This window comes from Elephantulus edwardii, unplaced genomic scaffold, assembly GCF_000299155.1.
Source record: "Elephantulus edwardii isolate Elephantulus edwardi_28Jun2011 unplaced genomic scaffold, EleEdw1.0 scaffold00005, whole genome shotgun sequence".
NCBI classification, from domain to species: domain Eukaryota; kingdom Metazoa; phylum Chordata; class Mammalia; order Macroscelidea; family Macroscelididae; genus Elephantulus; species Elephantulus edwardii.
This window is the reverse complement of record NW_006399755.1, coordinates 14,657,281-14,677,521: the sequence shown is the minus strand read 5'-3', so window position 1 is coordinate 14,677,521 and position 20,241 is coordinate 14,657,281. Positions and strand designations below refer to the sequence as shown.

Sequence of the window (20,241 nt, the reverse complement as noted above, 5' to 3'; positions counted from 1 at the left end):
AATTAATTACTTTAAATAGAAACCCTGTCACTTACAAGCAGCATAAATATTTGTATCTTGAACCTCTAAGTAGTAGTTGGGTCGACCATTCTGACCTTAAATTATTTAAAAAAAAATCAATTGGTCTTATTTTCACAGGGGATACATTTATAAAGAAAGGCAGAATCAGGTCATGGTATAAGGAAGCATGAGCTAAAAGGCAGATAGACAAGGGTTCAAATCTCGGTGACCACTCTTGACTCTCTCAGAAACCTTGGTGAGGTTACAACACTGACCTCAGTTTTCTTTTGAGTGTAAATGAAGATAATGATACCTAAACTTCTCAGAGCTGTCATGGAGAGTAAGAAATGAATTTTTAACTAGATGGTAACCCTATTAAAATCAGAGGCTCAGTGTTTTCTGTCTGTATTTCTAACATGCAGCCTAAATCAGTGCCTTATGTTAACTCTGAGTGCTCTGTGAACTGTATTGACCTTTCTAAACTTCCTTATTTTTATCTCCCCCCACTTGCAAAGTAGACAGAACAACACCCAACTCCTAATTCTCAACTCTCAGATAAGATAGATGAAGTGCCTTCTACAGCATTCTGGTCTCTGCCTGATTGGAGAGCTCTAGCAGTACAAAGCAATTCTGGTAGCTTGTTGTTGTTGTATATACCATGAGATACAATACAACAGCAACAGCAGCATCACAGATCCTCAGAGCTCTCAGAGGAATTCCACTGCTAACGCAAAGGTACACAGTTTGAGTCCATCAGCTGCTCCATGGGAGAAAGAGAAACAGTCTCCTCCCATGCAATTTACAGCTATTGGTCAGTTCTGACCCCACAGTACATAACAATGGTGATACAGTGCTTAAGTGCTCATTTGCTATCCGAAGGGAAGGGGGTTCAAATTCTCCTAACAGCTATGGGGAGAAGACCTGGTGATCTATTCTTGTAAAGATTATATCCCAGAAAATCCTGTGGACTAGGATTATATCCTAGTAAAACTGTGTTCTACTCTGTCACCCAAATGGGATCACTATGAGCTGAAGTTGACACCCCAGACAGTAATGATCTGAATATCTCTGTCTACATGTGTATGCTGCATCCTATCATTTTGTGCATAGGTCTGTAGACCTTTGACTGATGTTAGTTTAGTTGTTGCTCTGGTCGGTCTTGGATTTTTCTCAATTTAAGGAAGTAGAAAACAGTTCTGGAAAAGGCACTTTAAGGACTTGATGTTTGGGAATGATAAGGGCCCCACCTTGATGCTCTGATTTTTATCATAAGAAAACACAAGGATTTCTGCTGCACTCATCCTGTTACTCTGGCCCAGTACCCACCACTGGCTTTCTTGAGAGCACAGGGAGAAAAGTAAGGCTGTGTTTAACTTTGTGCAAATGTGAAGCTATGGCTGAAGGGAGCAGGGCTTTGGGGCTGGGTCAGTCTGGTAACACTGCCCACATGACTTTATCAATGGGTGGGCCATGGAAACTTATCCTGTGTTTTTTTAAACCCCACCCCCAAACCACCCAACCTGCTCAAGTGTTAGTTTTTCAAAGCCTGAAAAGTTTCAAAGCCCTGAATCCTACACAGGGCCCTTTCTTCACGCTTTGATTTTCTGCCCATTAAGTGTTTGTCAGTGAGTTCGGATTTCTCCTCTGCAGCCAGCACAGCCCAAGAGGTCCCTGGAGGTATAGGAAGTTCATTGATCATTGATTAAAAGAAGGAGAAAGGATTGAGTCTGAAAGGGTAAGGTCACCAAACAGGTTTTTCTCCCCTTGATCCTACATTGCAAACAATTTGTAATGCACCTTTTATTGCAGACAGATCTAAATTCCAGGATCTTGGCTCCAGACTTTTAATTAGACACTTAATATGTGTATGGTACGTGGTAAACATTTAGTGAACATTAGCCAGGGCTGTTGCCTTGATTATCCCAAACAAAGCATTACCCCCCTCTAAGAGGCCATGAGATTTGCTGAGGTTCACTTAGTTTAATTATAATGGTAGCTGGATTGTTTTCTCAGTACTAAATGATCTAATTTAGAAAGTAGGGAACTGGGAGCTCTGGTGGCCTAGTGGTAAGGAGCTGTGCTGTCAGCCCAAGGCGTGTGGTTCAAATCCACCAACCGCTCTGTGGGAGAAAGATGGACCGTCTCTTCCCATGTGATTTATTGCCTCTGAAAACCCTCTGTAGGGTCAGGTATGAGTCACTTCTGACTCAACAATACATAATAACAACAACCACTATACAAAGTACCCAGGATTTAGAGGCAGGACCTTTAAACTACATCCGGCTCTGTCACTCACTTGTAGTAACTCTGAACCCTTTTCAGTGGCTTTGACCCTAAAAAACCTAGTTACTATCAGGCTGAGCCTGGCTCATGGCAACTTCACGTATGTTAGAGTAAAATTGAGCACTATAGGATTTTCAGTAGATTGTTGTTATGTGCCATCTCAGCTGAGAATACAATACAATACAATACAATACAATACAATACAATACAATACAATACAATACAATACAATACAATACAACCCTGCCCTATCTTAAACCAGTCTCACTGTCTCTGACACATCTACCCCATATTAAGCAAGTCACTAGCAAACTTTATTTCAGGATGCTTCTTTCTGAGTAGATTTGAACCTCAAATATTTGGGCTAGTTGCTGACTCTGTTAATCATTTATTTGCACCACCCAGTGTACGAGTTTGTGATTGTTTCTCTTACTAACCTTTGGGCCACTTTCATGTTGGGGCTTAGGCTCTTTAATCTCGGTTGCCCAGCCAATCCTCAACTCTGAGTTTAACCCATAGCAGGCATCAGGGTTTGTCAGGGGTTGATCTTCAACATAATTAAAGCACATGATAATTTCTCTGTGCTGATTTTTCCTTCCTTTCATTTCCTACATTTATATCACTTCCAAAATGGATGATTGAATTTCCACAGTGACCTTGTGGTGAAGTTTCCACAATGACCACAATTTACTTTTGTCAGTACCAGTATTGAAACTGTTAAACTGCACTGGTTTTTCATAAATATATTAAACCCCTGGATCCCAGAGAACTTCTTTATTTAAGATCAGCTCAGGACTCCTGTCTAATCCCTTTGTTGTTATTGTTGTATGCTGTCAGTTCCAGCAATTTTCAGTCAGTAAATCACACGAGAAGAGGTTGCCTATCCTCTTCTACCAGCAGCTGGTGGATTTGAACTGTACATCCCCAATAGAGTGATCTTTTGTGCCTACATCGTGCTTTATAGATTTGTTAGTCATTACACACACTAGTATTACTTTAGTGCACTTGTTTTTGTCTTTATTGAGCTTCTTCAGAGCATGTACTATTGACTTCTCCACCTCTTGAAGCCAGTGGCTAGCGCTGAGAGTTCTCTTGAAATAAAATGTTAGGGACTCCAGTGATTGGTAGCAAAGATGGTGCCGTTTTGGGAACTGGAGGCCTTGATTTGGAAGAGAGAACCCTCTTGTGTGCCTCAGAGAGGTGGCACTCATTGCCCAGCCGTTAGGGGAATGTTTGTGTTCTTCCTGTGAACTGAAGGGAATCTGAACTTACTCCCTTCTTGGAACAAAGTCAAGATATGATTGGCATCACCCCCACTAAGACCACAAGCTTGTAGGGGAGACAAAAAAAGCCTTTGGATTTTCTAAATGCTGCCTCCATGCCTTTCAAGAAAATAAACAGAAGACACTCCGATCCAACTTCTTGTCTGTTTGTGGTCATTATCCACATAATCGGAACCGGAAATCCTCTCCAAGCCCTAGGCGAGGAAGGAAGAAAAGGGGTTTGGATTGTTACCAGGTTGAAGAAGGCCAAAAGAACTGACCAGACAAATTTTCTTTTCCAGCTATCTCTGTTGGACTTCTCCCTCGTACAGCGTTTAGTGAATATCCTCGGTGTGTGCCACCCACCCAGCGCTGTTTGCCTTGACTTTCTTACAATTAATTCAACTTCCTGGGCTGATTTTATTTGATTTCTTTATGCTCTATTAGTGTGCTCTGTGAGGACAAGTTCTGTGCCATCTTCACTGTGTTTGTATTTAGTATTCATAATGAAGACTCAAATATTTGCTAAGTGAATGAATTAATGCTTTAATTTGTTACATCATTGCAACTATCCAAAGCTAGATTTCATTCTTCCCATTGAACTGATGAGAAAAGGGAGCCTTGGAGATGTGGAAAAACTTCATTAACTTAGTTCTGTTGGCTGCTGTTAGCTGTTGTTCTGAAAACCTGGAGATTCAAGTTCAGTCAGAGGTCACTGGAAGAAAGGCCTGGCAACCTATGAACAAAAAGTAAAATAAAATTAACCACTGAAAATTTTATGAAGCACAGTTCTAGTCTCACACATGAGATCAGCAGGAGTCAGAATCAGCTTGACAACAACTGGTTAATTGGGCTAGCTCCAAAGCTCTTTTCTGTGTGTTTTATTGTCCTTCGAAACATGTGTTTTACAGGCTTATCATGTGAACCCTATTAAAAGTAGAAGCCGGAGGCCTAAGAGTGTAGCGCACATGTAAGGAACCTAGGGTCTGTTCCCTTCCTGGGTTTATTAGCAACACTTTGGCTCCTAGGCACCACAGAGGCTGCGGCGAGCTAGGTCTCAGAAAGCTGAATATTTTCATCACGATGTGCGGAACTCTAAAAGTGGGCTATTAATATCATACTGCTGGCTTCTCAGCTACTTTTCATAGCCAACTTGGCCACATTTCAAAATGTTTAGGTTGTGAGGTGAAGATGGTTTGAGCCCATGGCTTTTCTCTCCCGGCTCCATCAAACCAAAAGGACCAGCTGCTGCATCTAAGCCGGGACAGCAGTCCATCCTCTCCCTCCACGCTGTCTGGCCCCTTCACTGCAGAGACAGAGTTTCAAGAGCTAATGGTTATTGCCTTCTAGGGCCCCTCCGTGTTTACTTTGAGAAGGTCAGGCACAATGCTGTGGTGTGTTGCTGTTCTTTCATTTCAAAGGACCAGTATGAATTTGATAAAGTAAATTGTTGTTTTAGCAGGAAGCAGTTAGGGGGTCACAAAATAAATAGCTGTAGAACTCAAATAAATTCAAAGCATAAAACCAAATAAATTCATGTGTGTGCGCACAGTGATACATAAATACACTTTTTAGAAAATAAGCATTTTTATTGTTGCTGGTCTGGACCAAAGTAATTGAAAAATTGTGTGCTGCTGCTCTTTTTTTTTCTTTTCTTTAAGTGGCAGTTTGGGGTTTTGGGCAACGTGATATTTAATTCCTTTTAAAAAATATGATGGAGTTTTATCTTGAAACAGTGAATGAAGTTGACATTTGGATGAAACCAGTTTGCAAAGTTGAATTGGTCTTTGGTCATTTGGCCTGGAGAAGGTGTTGTTTAGGCGGGAGTAGGGTGGACTTAGAAGCTCTAAGGAGCTGAATTGTCTCTTGATCTCTTGGTATTATATTGATGGGGATAATTAAGTTGTTGAGAAGTCAACTGTGATTCATGGTGACCCTCCATGTATCAGAATAGAGCTGCATCCTATAGGAGTTTTGTTTGTTTTTCACTCTTTGTGATCTGCGTAGGAGTTTACAGAGCACATGGGTTTTCCACTCAACAGTCCATGCACCTTTTATTTTATGACATTCACTCCAGTCCGCACAATGTAACCACTCTCTGCTTGCTTCCTCCTTGTGTTTGCCATTTTCATTCCTCCTTCGTGCTGCTTTCTTCCTGCCTTCGGAGCTTTCTCCCTGGGCAGAGGCTGCTTTTCATGCTTGTACGTTTGATTGCAGTTTTAATGGTAGGTTGTTTGGAAGTAGACAGCCAGGCCCTCCCTCTTTTTTTTTAGGAATCTCTAAAAGGACTTAAACCTGCAGTGTTTTATTAGCTGCTGAGCACGTCAGCTATTGGCACATCTGAGGAAAGCCAAGATGACAGGAAACAAACAAGAAAACCTGTTGCTGTCAAGACAGTTCTGAGGCACAGCAGCCTCCTGGTTATGGAGAACTGCTGCATAGGATGTGATTGGTTTGAATCTTGACACAAGCAGGCCATCAGATCTTTCCTCTCTGGTGTCACTGGAACTCATTGAGCCAAGTTCAAACCTTGGGTTAGTAACTGCCAACTATTTGCACCATCCAGGGACTTTCAGTTGGATTACTGTTGCTAAAATGGTACTTTAAAAGTTATCTTTTACTCTCTCCTACTCCTAGCAACATGCCAAAGGGTTTGGGTCCACGCCTGAACTTTCAGGGCTGTTTCTTCCCCTTTCTTTGTTTTTCTCTGTAACATGACCTATCTTTCATCAGCCATGACTCCTTTGCATTACCTTAATAAACCATATTTCACTTGTGATTTTTTTTAAAGCTACCTTTTTAGAATTGTTGCAAAAATTCAGTGCAAAACTAATGTGAAGTACTTTTCATATTATTGGTAAACAATTCGTTGTGTTTATCAATATCAGTTACCCGAAGAAGCCATGATCATGCAGCACTTAAGCGATCAGCTGCTAAGAGAAGGGTTGGTGGTTTAAACCCACCAGCCACTTCACAGGAGAAAGATGAGTCAGGTACTTCCCTAAAGATTGACAGCCTTGGAAGCCAGATGGGTTTCCAGGTTCTCCTGTGTCCTTGCAGGGTTTCTGTGAGTTGACTCATTAGCAGTGGATTTGGGTTGACCATTATTACTAATATATGGTTTGCATTCTTCACGATCCTAAAGAATCAGTGTTTCATAGTTCACCTTGTGAGGAAGCATTGGAGCTTGACTTTAAAAATGGGGAGTGGAGAAGGGAGGAGTATTCTAGTCTAAGAACATGAACCAAGACAGAGCTCTGTATATTGCTTTCTGGGAGGAAATGTAAAGGAATTGGCAGAACAAGAAGCTGGTTCGCCTCATAGGGAACTCAGGAGGCCCCACCCAGAGACTTTATCTTGCATGAAGAATGGGAGTCATTGAAGAGGTGCTAGGAAGGTGATGGCATGATCATGGCCAGAGCTCTTCTAAAGGAAACAAACTGGTGACCACATGTAAGAGGCAGAGGCACCAGGAGACCTTGATGGGGAGACTAGTGCAGTAGTCCCAATGAGAGGGATTGTGGACCTTGATTTCCACTTTGGGGTTTCCTGGCAAGTGATGGGAGGCATTTGTGGTGACCTTTGAGAGAACGGCATTTAAGCTGACCACTGATAACTAGCAGCAGCTGCAAGAGCAGCCTGGTGCCCCTGGTGCCCTTGGGCTCCGCTCCAGTTCTCCAGGCAGCAGGGCCAAACCCAGCACTGCTTAAATTACCGTACTCTTTGGGCGGTGAAAGAAAAGAAGGGGTACGATGGCATCCATTGAGCACCTATTATGTGCCCTTTACCTGTTAAAATTTCCATCAGTCGTTACCGTGACTTACTTTAGATTTGAGGAGCTAGACTTGGGGAGAGGCGGTGGGACTTGGCACCTCCCTGAACCTCGGGCTCCCTGCTTGTGAAAGTGCTACGCTTCTTTCATTGTTACTGTTGCCTACTGATTTGTGATGACCCTATAGGACAGAATTGAACTGCCCTATAAGGTTTTTTGGGCTGAAATTTTGATGGCAACAGATTTCCAAGGCTCTTCTCCTGTAGAGCTGCTGATCGGCTTGAACCACTGACCTTTAGTTTAGCAGCCATGTGCCTGACTTTTGTACTACGAGCCTCCACTCTTGTTTTAAGGGTGAGGGAAGGAATCAAGGGTATCAGGGTAGTGAAAGTTCTCTGTAAACTGTAGATTATCACAAACAAGAAGAATCAGTATTGCTGTTAGTGTTGTGATTCTCGTTGATCCTTGGCCTCCTTGCACTGACCTTTCCGTCTTCGTTGTTTCTTCTTTTCCATGGAATGGCTCTGTCTTCCCCAGCTGGCCTGCCCTTCCTAATCATCGAGTCAAGCACCATCAAGCCTTACCACCGAGGGTTCTACTGCAGTGATGAGAGCATCAAGTACCCGCTGAAAACTGGCGAGACGATAAACGATGCTGTGCTCTGTGCTGTCGGGATCGTCATTGCCATCTTGGCGGTAAGTGCCCGGGCTGTGCCATCCTCCATCCTGTTTCTTTATAGCTGTGTCAGCACTGACTTCTCCAGATTGGTATCAAAAATCTCATTTGGTTTCCCCACTCTGGTTAAGTTGCCTTTTACTCATAGCAACCCTCAATCAGACTTCTAAGGCTGTAAATCTTTGTGAGACTGTCCTTCGGTTTCCCTCGGAGCACCTGCTGCCCCTGTACATTATGCATCATACCACCAGGACTTTTTATTTGATTAATATAAAAGTGAAAGGTTTTGAGGGTTGCTCTTGCTGAGCACCAACATTAACTGTGAAATGAATACATGCCAAGCTCCCTTCTAAAATCTTTTTCATGCATTATCCTCACACACACACAATCTCATAAAGTATGGATACTGTAATTGTCTTTTTTCCCCCCTATAAACTAAGAAACTGAGGTCCACAAATAAAAATAATTTTCCCAAGGCCACCTGGTTAGTAAGTCTAATCTCTGAGCACCACAGATTAAAAAGGGTAATACTTGGCCAACAACTGTAGTCACTTGCAGTGTTCCCTCTACACTGTCACTGTGCTGCTAAAACAGTGATAATCCATTGACGCTCCCTAACATATTATTAGTTTTCTTGTGTAGTGACTATAAGGTCAAGATGGCAAGGAATTAAAAGTTAGCCTCCAAAGATCTAGGTTTTACCTCTTTGAAAAAAAAGGATGATGTAAAGCCTCTTTCTTCCCAGCTATACAGTGAGGAGTAAAAGAGGTTATGGCTGTTGAAATACATTGCAGGCTATTCATATGAGGTACAAAATTCAGACTAGCATCCAGGTCATCTCTTAAAAACTAAAGTTATCATTGAAGTTTTCTTGGTTAGTTATCTAGTCATCTCCTAAAAAACTAAAGTTATCATTGAAGTTTTCTTGGTTAGTTATCTAGTCATCTCCTAAAAAACTAAAGTTATCATTGAAGTTTTCTTGGTTAGTTATCTAGTGCTGCTGTAACAAAAATACCACAGGCATAAGGCTTCACAAATTTATTCTCTCATAGTTTAGGATATTAAGTCCAAATTCAAAGCATCAGCTCTAGGGGAACAAATTTTTTTTTCCTGTCAATTGCCTGTCTCCTTTTAAAATCTGTGGACCCAGCATCCCCTTGAGAGCTCCATGTCTTGCCATCAGTCTTCCCTTGATCTGGGAGGGTCTTAGTACAAGGGCTCTGGGCTCAAAGGACACATATCATTGTTGGACTTCAGTCTTCTTTCTTGGTGGTACTGAAGTCATTCTTTCTCAGCTCACTTCTCTCTTTTTATCTCTTGTAAAATAAAATGTGATGCAGGCCACACTCTAAGAAAAATCTTTTTGCATCAGTTTACTTGTAACCTGAGTAAGGATGCTATAACCCCCAGCACACTCTACCCCAAAAATTAAAAAAAACAAAAACACCAAAAAAAAAAAAACACCCAAACCCACAAAAAACTAAACTGAGTATATCAAATCATGTCATGGAGATGATTATATCATTACTTAAATGCCAAAGCACTGTGAATCATGGCCCTGCCACATTGACACATATTTTGGGGTACCCAGTTCAATCCTTGACATTGAGTGTATTGGGGGAATGCACTTCTGATTTTGACAGAGTATGTGATTGTTTTGAACAATGGGAATTGGGGTACAGCCCTTCTTAGCTTTGCTTAGAAGGTGACTGCCCTAACATAGATTTGTCTGTTGTAGTCTTGTCATTTTTGAGACACACATTTTTCTCAGCTTTCTTCTCACCTCCAGCATTTTCTGTTTGTTCTTTGGCCTTGAACTCAGCCATATGGGTGAAAGGGATATGTGCCACATCTGCCAGGATCGAGCATCCACCCTCATAAGTCCTTGAATCACTTTTCTACTATGCATAACCTGGACCTTTATCTTCAATGTGGATTAGCAATTCAGAAAACAGCCGCTTAGTATTAACACTAAACATGCATTGCTATTATCTCTATTATATAGATGGATAAGCCGGACATTCAAAGGATTGAAAAGATACACTCATATTCTACAGCTATAACTTGTGAAATTGATATTTAGAAGTACTGTGCCTGGCTAGTGTCAGGGCCCTTCGTCTGTCTTGTGCCTGGCTAGTGTCAGGGCCCTTCGTCTGTCTTGCAGACTTAATTCCAGGTCAGATTGGCTAATGAACTGTTCAAGGGGATCAGCGGTTAGCTTATCTTGCCTACTCTGGATCAAATGCAAGCAGCTGATGTTACATGAACCACATTTCATGAAGTTTTCCTTTTGACTTCTGTACTCCGGGGACTTAGTTGTAAACTTTGAGACCCCTCTTTGTGTTTTAATAACATCATAAACCAGCTACACAATCAACAGCTTGAAATTTGGGAGGAGGGGAGGGCAGGAGGCTAGTAGAATTCTTTCCAGTCTTTAAAAAGAAAAACAGTCCATCTTGGCAGCTGTTTCTTAAAGGTGGACTAAGGATCTTTGTATCCCCAAACTGAAAAATAAAAGACCTAATTTTACTATTTGCTCCAAACTGACACTTGTGGGGCTGAGTTCTCTAGGAAGAATGACTTTTCTTGGAAAAGGCAGCCATAATGGAAGGTAAATAGTTGCACAAGTATCTTGTTGTACTAAGGTCTGAGCAGGTGTTTTTGACATGTGGAGGACCGGTTAATTGAATGCTTTTATGGAGCTTATTATAACACAGGCATGTGGCGAGATGGAGATAATGCAGGGGCAGGGGTATCACATGCTCTTCACGCTGTCTACGTGAGTTTATTCCTGGGTTGTCCAGCAGGCTGCTCCTGGCACGGTTTGGGGAAAAGAAACTCTGTTCAGGAGGCTTCCCACCTACCAGCTATAGGAATTAGGCAAGTCACTGATTTTCTCTAAGCCTCATTTCCACATCTCTAGAATAAGAATGATGTTTATATTTACTCATGAGATTGTTAAAAAAACCCCCAAAACAAATGCAAACCTAAAAATTCGAACTCATTGTCATTAAGCCAGAATTGGTTAATAGGTTACCCTCCAGTGGGTTTCTGAAGCTGTAAATCACATGGGAAGAGATTGCCCATGTTTTCTTCTATGGATTTGAACCTCCAGAGAGAAGTGCATCTTAGAGGTTATCAGCATAACTCCCTGTGGACTAAGTCACCAGTGCCCTCCAACAGTCATGAGATTTGCATTAATGCAAATAATAGCAATATTCAAATAATGTTGAGGAACACTTTGTAACAGTTGATGTTGTTGTGTACCATAGAGTCAGAATCGACTGATAGCTGACCCTCCGGCGGGTTTCAGAGACACTTAATCACATGGGAGAGATTGCTAGTCCTTCTCCCGTGGAGCAGCTGGTGGCCTTGAACTGTGTGCCTTTGGAATTGCAGCACAGCTTCTTGACACTTGGCCACTGGAGTTCTGTGGAAGATGGAAAGTAGATGGGAGACAGAGTCTTCTAGAAGAAGTGGTTTTGATTTTCTGCTCTAATCCCAGGACGGGCAAAACAAAGTGCTATAGTAGCTTCTTCGGGAGTGCTGCTTCTCTTCTCTTCTTCCTTCTCCAAGCAAATCTCCTGGTCAGCAGTTTGTTCCCCACTGCTCGCCAAAGCCAGTTCCTTCCTCCTCATGAGATTCCAGCATTTCTAAGAAAAAATTTGCCTTTTAGAGCTTAGCTGTGGCTTGCCTTTCTCCTCATGACATGTTGATATTTTAATTAAAATGCTCCCTGACCTCCCCAGGTTTCTTTGAACCAGTCATGCTGTGTGGCCTTGGTTACAGGATGAGCTGGAAGAGGCCTTGGTTCCCTGTCCCCTATAATGGCATAAGATAGACTTGGAGTAGGCTTTCAGAGCAAGACCAGACAAGAAAATCCCCCAGCGGTTGTTATCCTTTGTGGACTGCTACTGTGTGTTCTTGAAGCACCAGGCTGTGGGCTTCATTCTGTTCACACAGAAACCCTGAGAGTTGGCCATTCTTGTGGCCCTCTGTAGCATGGAATTAAGGGCACGAGCTGTGGTTCAGACCTTAGCTTTTCTGCTCACTAGCTATGACTACAGGGCCAAGTTCATTAACATCTAAGCCTCAGTGGACTCATCTGTTAAACAAGGGCTTACATATACTTGTGAAGGTTTTGAGAATAATCTTGCATATGATGTAGTTCAGTGCTCACTGCACACAGTCTCCTCATTAATTTTTAGTTATTTTTTTATTATTAAATGAGTGAACAGAGGTAAATATTAGGGAAGTAACTTCAATTAAACAAAACAACAAAAAATGTTGCTCTCTGGTCAATTCCAATTAATGGAGAATCCATGTGCATCAGAGTAGAGCAGTGCTCTGTAGAGTTTTCAATGGCTGGCGGTTTTAGTGTGGCTTTTGTTTATTTAATAAGTAGTTTGGCGCCCCTTTCTTCTTCTAGAGCATCCCAGGATGAACTCAAATTACTGCTTCTGGTTAACAACTCAGTGTGTTAACCATTCTTACACCTTATTTACCTCAGAGATACTACATACAGGTGTAGATCTAGACCACTGCAGTAAAGAGACTGCCACAGTAAATCCAAGTCATGAGATTTTTGGCTTCCCAATGCACATACAAGCTGTCTACGCTGTAGTCTTGTTTATTAAAGGAGCTCTGGAGTTGTAGTACTTCACATTCTGGGCTTCTAACCAAAAGGTCAGTGGTTTGTTTGAATCTACCAAATGCTCCATGGGAGAAAGATGGGTAGTCTCCCACCTGAATGATTTCAAAACCCAATGGAGAATCACTCTGAGTTGGAATCGGCTTGTTGATGTGTGATGAGTTTTGTGGGTAGTGTCTTATGTAAGCAAAAGCATCATAAGAAGGTTGAAAATACTGTGAGGTTGACCAGATTGTTACACAGAAACACAAAGTGACATGCTGCTGAGGAGAAGGCCTTGGTAGCCTTGCCCAATGCACATTGCCCGAAGCCTTTGATTTGTAAATAACACAATATTTGCAAAGTGCAATAGGGCTAGTAGAGTAGGCCAGCACTTGGCTAAGATCTTGTAACAACAGAGATAAAGTCCTAGTCTTTGGACTTACATCTCTGATTTGTTCCTTTTTAGCTAATTAAATAGAACCCCATTCTCTTCACTCTTACTGCACTGATGGGTAATATATCAGGCTGCTAGCTAAACGGTTGGAGGATCAGATCCACCCTCTGCTCTATAGGGTAAAGATGGGCTCTCTTCTCCGTGAAGACTGACAATCTCACAAACCCGAGAGAGGGCTGCCTCAGTCAAAATCAGTTTTTCATTTCTTGACTAAATTGGTTTTTAGTCTCTTGACTCTTAAACAGTGATGATGTTTGCAAGACTTGCCTCCTGATCCTGCTGCTGTTGCCTTTCACCTGGACGTGTGGCTTAGATGTGGGTATCTTGTGAAACCCATTAACATGTTTGTATTTTGGGAATTTCAGGAAAAATGTAAAGACTGAGGCAGAGTGAATGCAATAGTCTACTAGGTGGTGTACTCAGTTTTGGAAAAGTTATAAAACTTAAGTGTAAAAGCAACAACAGAACACCTACACATCTCACTTTCTCATTCTGATCAGCTATATATGCGTGTCACCCCCATGCAGAATCTGCTTCTGGTCAGAGGGCATGAGTGACAGTTGTGGAGGGTCCGGAACTGAGCATCTAGCCTTCCTGCTACTTGGGGCTCAGGGCCCCTTCTAGCCAGATGTCAGATTTGCTTAAACAACTGAGCAGCCTCATTTACTTGGTGCCCACACTGCAGGCTGAGTCGGCCCACAGAGAAGACAGGAGGAGACAAGTGCTGCTTCGAGATGCAAGTCTCAGAAGTTATAGCAAAAGCAGACACCTTTCTGTGGCAGGCGACATGGAAAAGCGTCGTAATTTTGACTTCTTTTTCAGATGTCGCTCAGATTCTGGAATTATAGCATAATAGGAATTCCTTCCAAATCCACCAAGCATTGGTTCCTAGCCCTGCCTTGCAAATGCTTAATGGCTCTAGCAGCAGTGAGATTAGGAGCAAACAGTAAAATATTATCTTCTATCTCGCCTCCTCTCCATTTTGCTTTGTACTATATTGCCAAGTGCATTATGGGCAGAGATTTAATATGGGAAAAATGCTCAGTATTCTTTTTAAATAAACATGGCTCAGTGCTTGCCTTAGGCCAGGTCCGAGAGGGGTTTATGTACATTCTCAATACTAGGAATTGACTGGTAAGTGAATCATGGATGAATCCCTTTCTCCCCCTAGCCATAAAAACTCCACTTTGCCTTCCAGACGCAGCTTAAACTCTTACCTCTGTAATAATATTCCTAACTAGAGAAAAAACTTGCACTTTGGCATCTTCTGTCTTAGGTTAATAAATGCTCCAGCTTCTGTACTTATTTGTTCTGCAACTTTGCCCTTCACTTTGGGGCAAACCATTGAACTTGACTTTATTTATTTATTTATTTATTTATTTAAAGTAGTGACGATGACCAGCTGTGACAAGTCATGGTCTGTTTGAGGGCCAGATCAACACATGGCATAATGTGTGACTTTTAACCAAAAAATCAACAGTTTGAATCCACTAGCTGTTCTGAGAAAAAATGATGGGCAGTCTCCTCCTACAATGATTTACAAAGTAGATTCAGTCTTTGCTTGGCTTATTTGCACCTGGAGTAATCCCAGCAGGTGTATTGTTACAGCGAAGGCCACTAGTGCCCATGGATATTAAGTGGCTTTCTCATAACTAATTAGTGACAAGGCCACACCAGGAGTTCCTGCATACTTTTTTTCGTAAAAGAAAAAAACGTTTATTGGCTAGTTTTATTAGTCTTCTTTAAATTGTGGTAAATATGTAAGTAACAAAACCTTTTCATTTCTACAGTCTTCATATATACAGTTCAGTAACATTAATTCCATTCATCATGTTACTCAACTTTTACCATTAACCATTCCTGGATTTTTTCAGATATTTTTAATAGAAGTACAGTGTTTCCTAAGCACCATCTCCTCCTTTCTTCCCCTCTCACAGCCTCCCAGCTACCCATGTTATTATTAGGTGCCTTGAGTTGGCCCCAGTTCATAGCAGCCTTATGCACAACAGATCGAAATCTTGCGTAATTCTGTGCCACTAAGAAACTTTTGATATCTATACTTGCCTAATCTAGCTAACTCACACAAGTGAGATTGGATAATAGTTGTCCTTTTAAGTTCAAAATCTTTTAAGCAGTGATATTATTGTTGCCCTATGCAGCCTACCTACCTCACTGCCTCCAGTTACTTACCAGCTGTGTTCAGTGCATCTGATGCTTGGGGACACTGTGGTGAGCTGCAGCTCAAATCGCTCTATGTTGTCATTCATCACTAACCTGCTGGGAAGCACTGCATCTCAAGCAGGCAAATGTATGTGTCTTTAATGCATACTACTTTGTAGCATAATTTTTACACAGGTCTTTTTCTGCCCAGCTAGATAATGCATTCGTGGAAGGCATCGATTCTTCTTCAGTCTGCCTTAGTCCTTGTCCAATTTTCAGATGCATAGGAAGCAATTGAAAAGATCATGGCGTGGCTCAGGCTCACCATAGTCTTTTAATTGACATCGTTGTTCTTTAACACTTGAAAGGGGTCCTTGACAAACAATCTTCTCAACTCGTCTTTGGATTTCTTGACTCCTGCTCCCGTGGGTATTGGTTATGGAGTCAGTCTGTCATCTGGAGGGCAGAGGTTCTATCTTTTCCTCTTTGACAGTGATTGGCAATGACTAACATGGGACCTTACACATGCCAAGCACTAAATAAACACCAAGCAGAAATCTCCTCCCTGTGAAGTATTGTATCCTCTGCTACCCTCCAGAGGCCCCAGGGAACCCTAGACCCGTCTGTCCTTGTACTTACTGGGCTAAATACCCTCTGTTTACTCATCTATTTCCTGGCTACTCTGAGAGCTGCTTCAGAATAGAGACAGGTCTGATGTGTTTTTTTTTTTTTTTTTTTTTTTTTTTGCTAGTTCAAGGCAGTTTGCTAGTCCTCAATGTATGTTTGGGAAATCACAGAGGATGCTGTCCCTTGTAAGCAGAAAATCAAAAGCATTAAGCCAGGGGATCTGTGGAGCAGGGCAATGTGGCCTTTTTATTTCCCTGCAATCTTACATCTGTCCCCAGTGTACATGGGAACACGCTCTGTACCACATGCAGGCTTCTTGCTGGAGAGAAAAGAAGAAGAGCTTAATACCTCGAAGACTTATTTATTCAGGATCAAGCTTCACTTTGCCCACATCTGGACTTCATTAGTTCCTCCCCACCCTCACATCTCCCTTTATCTGAGAGAGCGCTGCCAAGAAAACAAGGTTCCCCAAGATTGCCTCCTCATTAAAGGCTAGTCGAGTTTGCAACTTTAAAAAAAAAAAAAAGAGGTTGTGCTGGCCCAGTGGTGCGTTATAGTGGGAGACTCGATCTCCTGGTTTACAACCCACTACATCTGTGCAATTACTAAGACCACCAACAGAGAGAGGCCACATTAATCCTTCAACTTTGTTGTCCCCTGATCAGATGACTGCAGAGTTCTTCTGAAACCATCGTATCCCTGTGGGATAGGTGGGAGGAGGCATGTATTTGTGGCTTAACAAGCATTGAAATTGCCTTGTCCTCAACTTCATTTGTCCATTTCCCCTCCAGCTAAACTCTCTCATTGCCTTGAAAGAACAGAGAACTATAGTATTTCTTCCGTGTTTGTTTACATCAAGCTTTTAGAATTTAGTGATCATTCAATTAAAGTGATCAGATATGAAGAGGGAAATATGTTCCATTTCATACAGTGAAGTTTAGGAGGCTGTGAATGATATAAAATAGAATACTTATAAGCCATCTTCTATGTCAGACATTGATAAATATTTTCTTGAATCTTGTTCTACACCTCCATGAGGTTGATATTTACTCCATTTTACAAAGGAGAGGGGAAGCTGAGGTTTACCTGCGTGAAATGACCGCTCTGTGGTCAGCCAACATAGTTAGTGGTGATGCAGGAATTAAAATCAGGCCTGATGGGCTTTCAAGAGCTTTAATAAACAGAGACTGAAAACCCATTCTGGGCTGGGTGTGAGGCACAATTCTGTTCAGTTAGTTAATTATATAAGCTTTCAGTTCCTGGCCTTGAAGAGCAGAATGTATGGAGGAAAAGAAAACAAGTAGGCCTCTGAGAGATGACCTAAGGTTGGCAGTATGTACCGATGGTCTGTGTGAAGCATTTGCACTGAAAGTTATACCTGCTTCAGGTGGATGCTTGGTGAGTACCACCTTTGTAATAACTAGGCATTTGGTGAATCTGTAAGCAGATATATTAAGACCCAGATCTTGTCATTGAAGGATATTTGGGGGAAAGGCAAGTACAAGATGATTGGACTTTCAAAAGGACTGAATTAGAGAATAAGAAAAAAATCTGGATCAGCCTAGGATGTTGAGTTCTAAGAAGGTAAGAACTTCAAGTGTAAAACCTGGCTGAGGTCTAAATAAAGTGATCTGGGAGTTCAGAGAAGCATGATCTAAGACTATTGTTATAGGGTGGTTTCCGCATTGTCATTACGATCATCATCATTCCCTGGGCATTAATCCCTTTAATGACCACAACAGTCCTTGGTGCTGTCGTCATCCTCATTTTTATAGATAAGGAAACTGAGGTTTAGAAGTCTCAGACTTGTAAATGAAAGAGCCAAAAATCCATCCCATTACACTAGTTGGTACTTGAGTTATACTCTGAAGGATGGGTGGGATTTTCCTGAGATCCTGACATTCCGGCAGAGATGATTGCATCCACAGTAGTAGAGATTCAAACAATAGTGTGTTCTCAGGAAATGTAGTACAGACCTGTTTGACTAGAGAAATAGATTACACATAAAGGAATGGATGAAGTTAAAAGTAAAGAAGATTGCAACAAGATTAGGAAGGCTTTGAATGCTGAAGAATTTTTAATCCAGTTGGTGAGTAGAGATTTATCAGAATATTATAAGCTGATTTGGGTGACAATACAAAATGAATAGAGTAAACAGAATGGTATAAGAGACCTTAATGAAAAAGGAAGAACAGATTAGATTCCACTGGGATGGGAAAGGCTAATATGTCACATCTTTGCAGTTAGATATATGGTGGCATTTTGAGCATAAGTAGAGGGCCTTGGGTCATAGGTGGGAATGAGTATGATTGATCATTTTAGCACGATGGTCACATTGGCTTGATAATACAGTTGGGAGACTTAGCAGAAGCTTGGATTAGTTGATAGGAGGGATAGAGGGTAGGCTGAAGAATGATGCCTTTTGAAAGTCATGTTCACAGATAATCATGGAAGCAACTGCCATCCCAACAGAAGGCCGAACACACAACCCTGGGAAAGATCCCCATTTATCAGTTGGAAGCCAAAGGCAGACCCACTGAAAGAAGGAAAGAAAAAAGACTTAAGAACTAAAAGAAAAGCACAATGGTGTGATATTAAGGAAGCCTAGGAAATTCAACTTCAAAATGGAAGAGTTTGGCCGTCCATGGGGCTTTTGAAAGAACAACAGTTGGCTCTTGCATGACTTGCCAGGACTGCTCATTTAGAAAGCTTACCATGCCAAATGTCTGGTTTGCAGGGAAATGACAATACTTGTGCATGCCTTTTTCACAAGACTTGTGAGCATAGGCCAATTACTGCTTACTTCAATACATAGATAGATAAATAGATTCTGCCACCTCTCCCTGGCCTCTTTGCTGCCCATTTTATAAATATTGGAGAGCTGACCTCCTGGTGGGAGTCTAGAAGTTCCCCAGGTAGCCTTGGGCAGATCAATATCCTCAATATTTTTTCTAGACTGTGAGGCTCTTATCTCTTAATAAAATATTAAAGATAAGGGAGGCAGGGAAGAATAGAAGAGTAAATAATTTTTCATCGGTTCTTTGCAGAGATTAAAGAGATTGTATTTTGATGCAGTAGGTGGAGTGTTCTGCTTCTGAGACAATACAGTCACACTTTTTTTTATCCATTTCTCTTTTTAAAGGCAGGATCACATATGCTACATTTTTCTTTACCTTTGGGACTGTGAAATAAACTGAGATGACAGATTTCCTTCCTTATTCATTCTCCGTCAGTTTGTGTGTTGAATGAATTGAATCTCATCTGCTGCATAAAAGTAACAACTCAAATAACTGAGCTGTGAAAGGACAAAATAGCGACCTTGGCTAAGAGGTACTAACAAGTATCTGCTTGAACTTCATAGAAATGGCCAGCATGCTGGGGGGAGTATGGGACTTGGGACAAGGAGGCCCAGGCTTTGCTGACAGTCTTAACTGTGGTTGCACTTTTCGTCTAGGATGATTCATTCACCAACTTCACTGTACTCTCTTAAGAAGGGCTGATGATAATCCACTGATGTGTAGAGTGTGGTGAGAAGCAAATGCCATTATGAATGTGAAAGTACTTTGCAGGCGGTATGGTGCTGTGCAAATACTCTTCCTAAAACACAGGAAAGTTAATCCTTCACACTCAGCAGAGGTAGAAGGTGCTTTCTCAGTCTCTTAGAGAGGGATTGTGGGGACACAGTCTGTGGAAGTATTACAGTTTCAGGGCATCATTGAGAAACAGAGTCAAATAAAAATAATACAAACAGGACTGTGGGATTGTGCTTTCAACCTAGAGTTTAGACTTCTCCCCTGATTCAGCTCCCTGAAAAAGAGAGTCCAGATAAAATGGTCAAAACGAACATCATCCCTACACTGGTGGGGTGGTACTTCCTAACTCTTTATTTGGGAGTTTTCTCCAAAGAGTGTGTGTGTGTGTGTGTGTGTGTGTGTGTGTGTACACTTTCTCTGAGGCAAGTTGGAAAAGCAAAATTTTGGAGAACTCTTCTGATTATGTGCAAGACATTTGATGTATCACTTTATTTAATCCTCTGCCAATCCTTCCAGTTCTTAGTGATCTTATTTTATAGATGAAGACACTTAAGCCCAGAGAGGTGAAGTCACCTCTAAGATAAGCGCTACAATTCAGACTCAGGGAGTGTTTGTTTTGTTTTTTTGTTCTAAGTGGATTATTCTTTTATCACTGTGTTATGTGCGTTCCACAGACTACCCTAATTCTTTTCCAAATTTCTTCTCCAGAACAGTTAAATATGTGTCACTGTGGGCAGATGAGCTCCTTCTATTGTAATATAAGACAGGACGAGGTATTGTAGTATAGGTAGAGAATACTGCCTTTCCAGCTGCAGAGATCTTTGAGCGAGGACTGATCCCTT

General features: G+C 41.6%; 1 protein-coding gene across 1 annotated transcript in view; it reads left to right on the top strand.

Moving 5' to 3' along the window:
* Positions 1 to 20,241, top strand: part of PPAP2B (phosphatidic acid phosphatase type 2B) — a 107,024-nt gene that overhangs the window by 49,960 nt on the left and 36,823 nt on the right. The window contains exon 2 of the mRNA XM_006879726.1: positions 7,855 to 8,012. Coding sequence (XP_006879788.1) covers positions 7,855 to 8,012 — 158 coding nt within the window. The remainder of the gene's footprint in view (positions 1 to 7,854; positions 8,013 to 20,241) is intronic.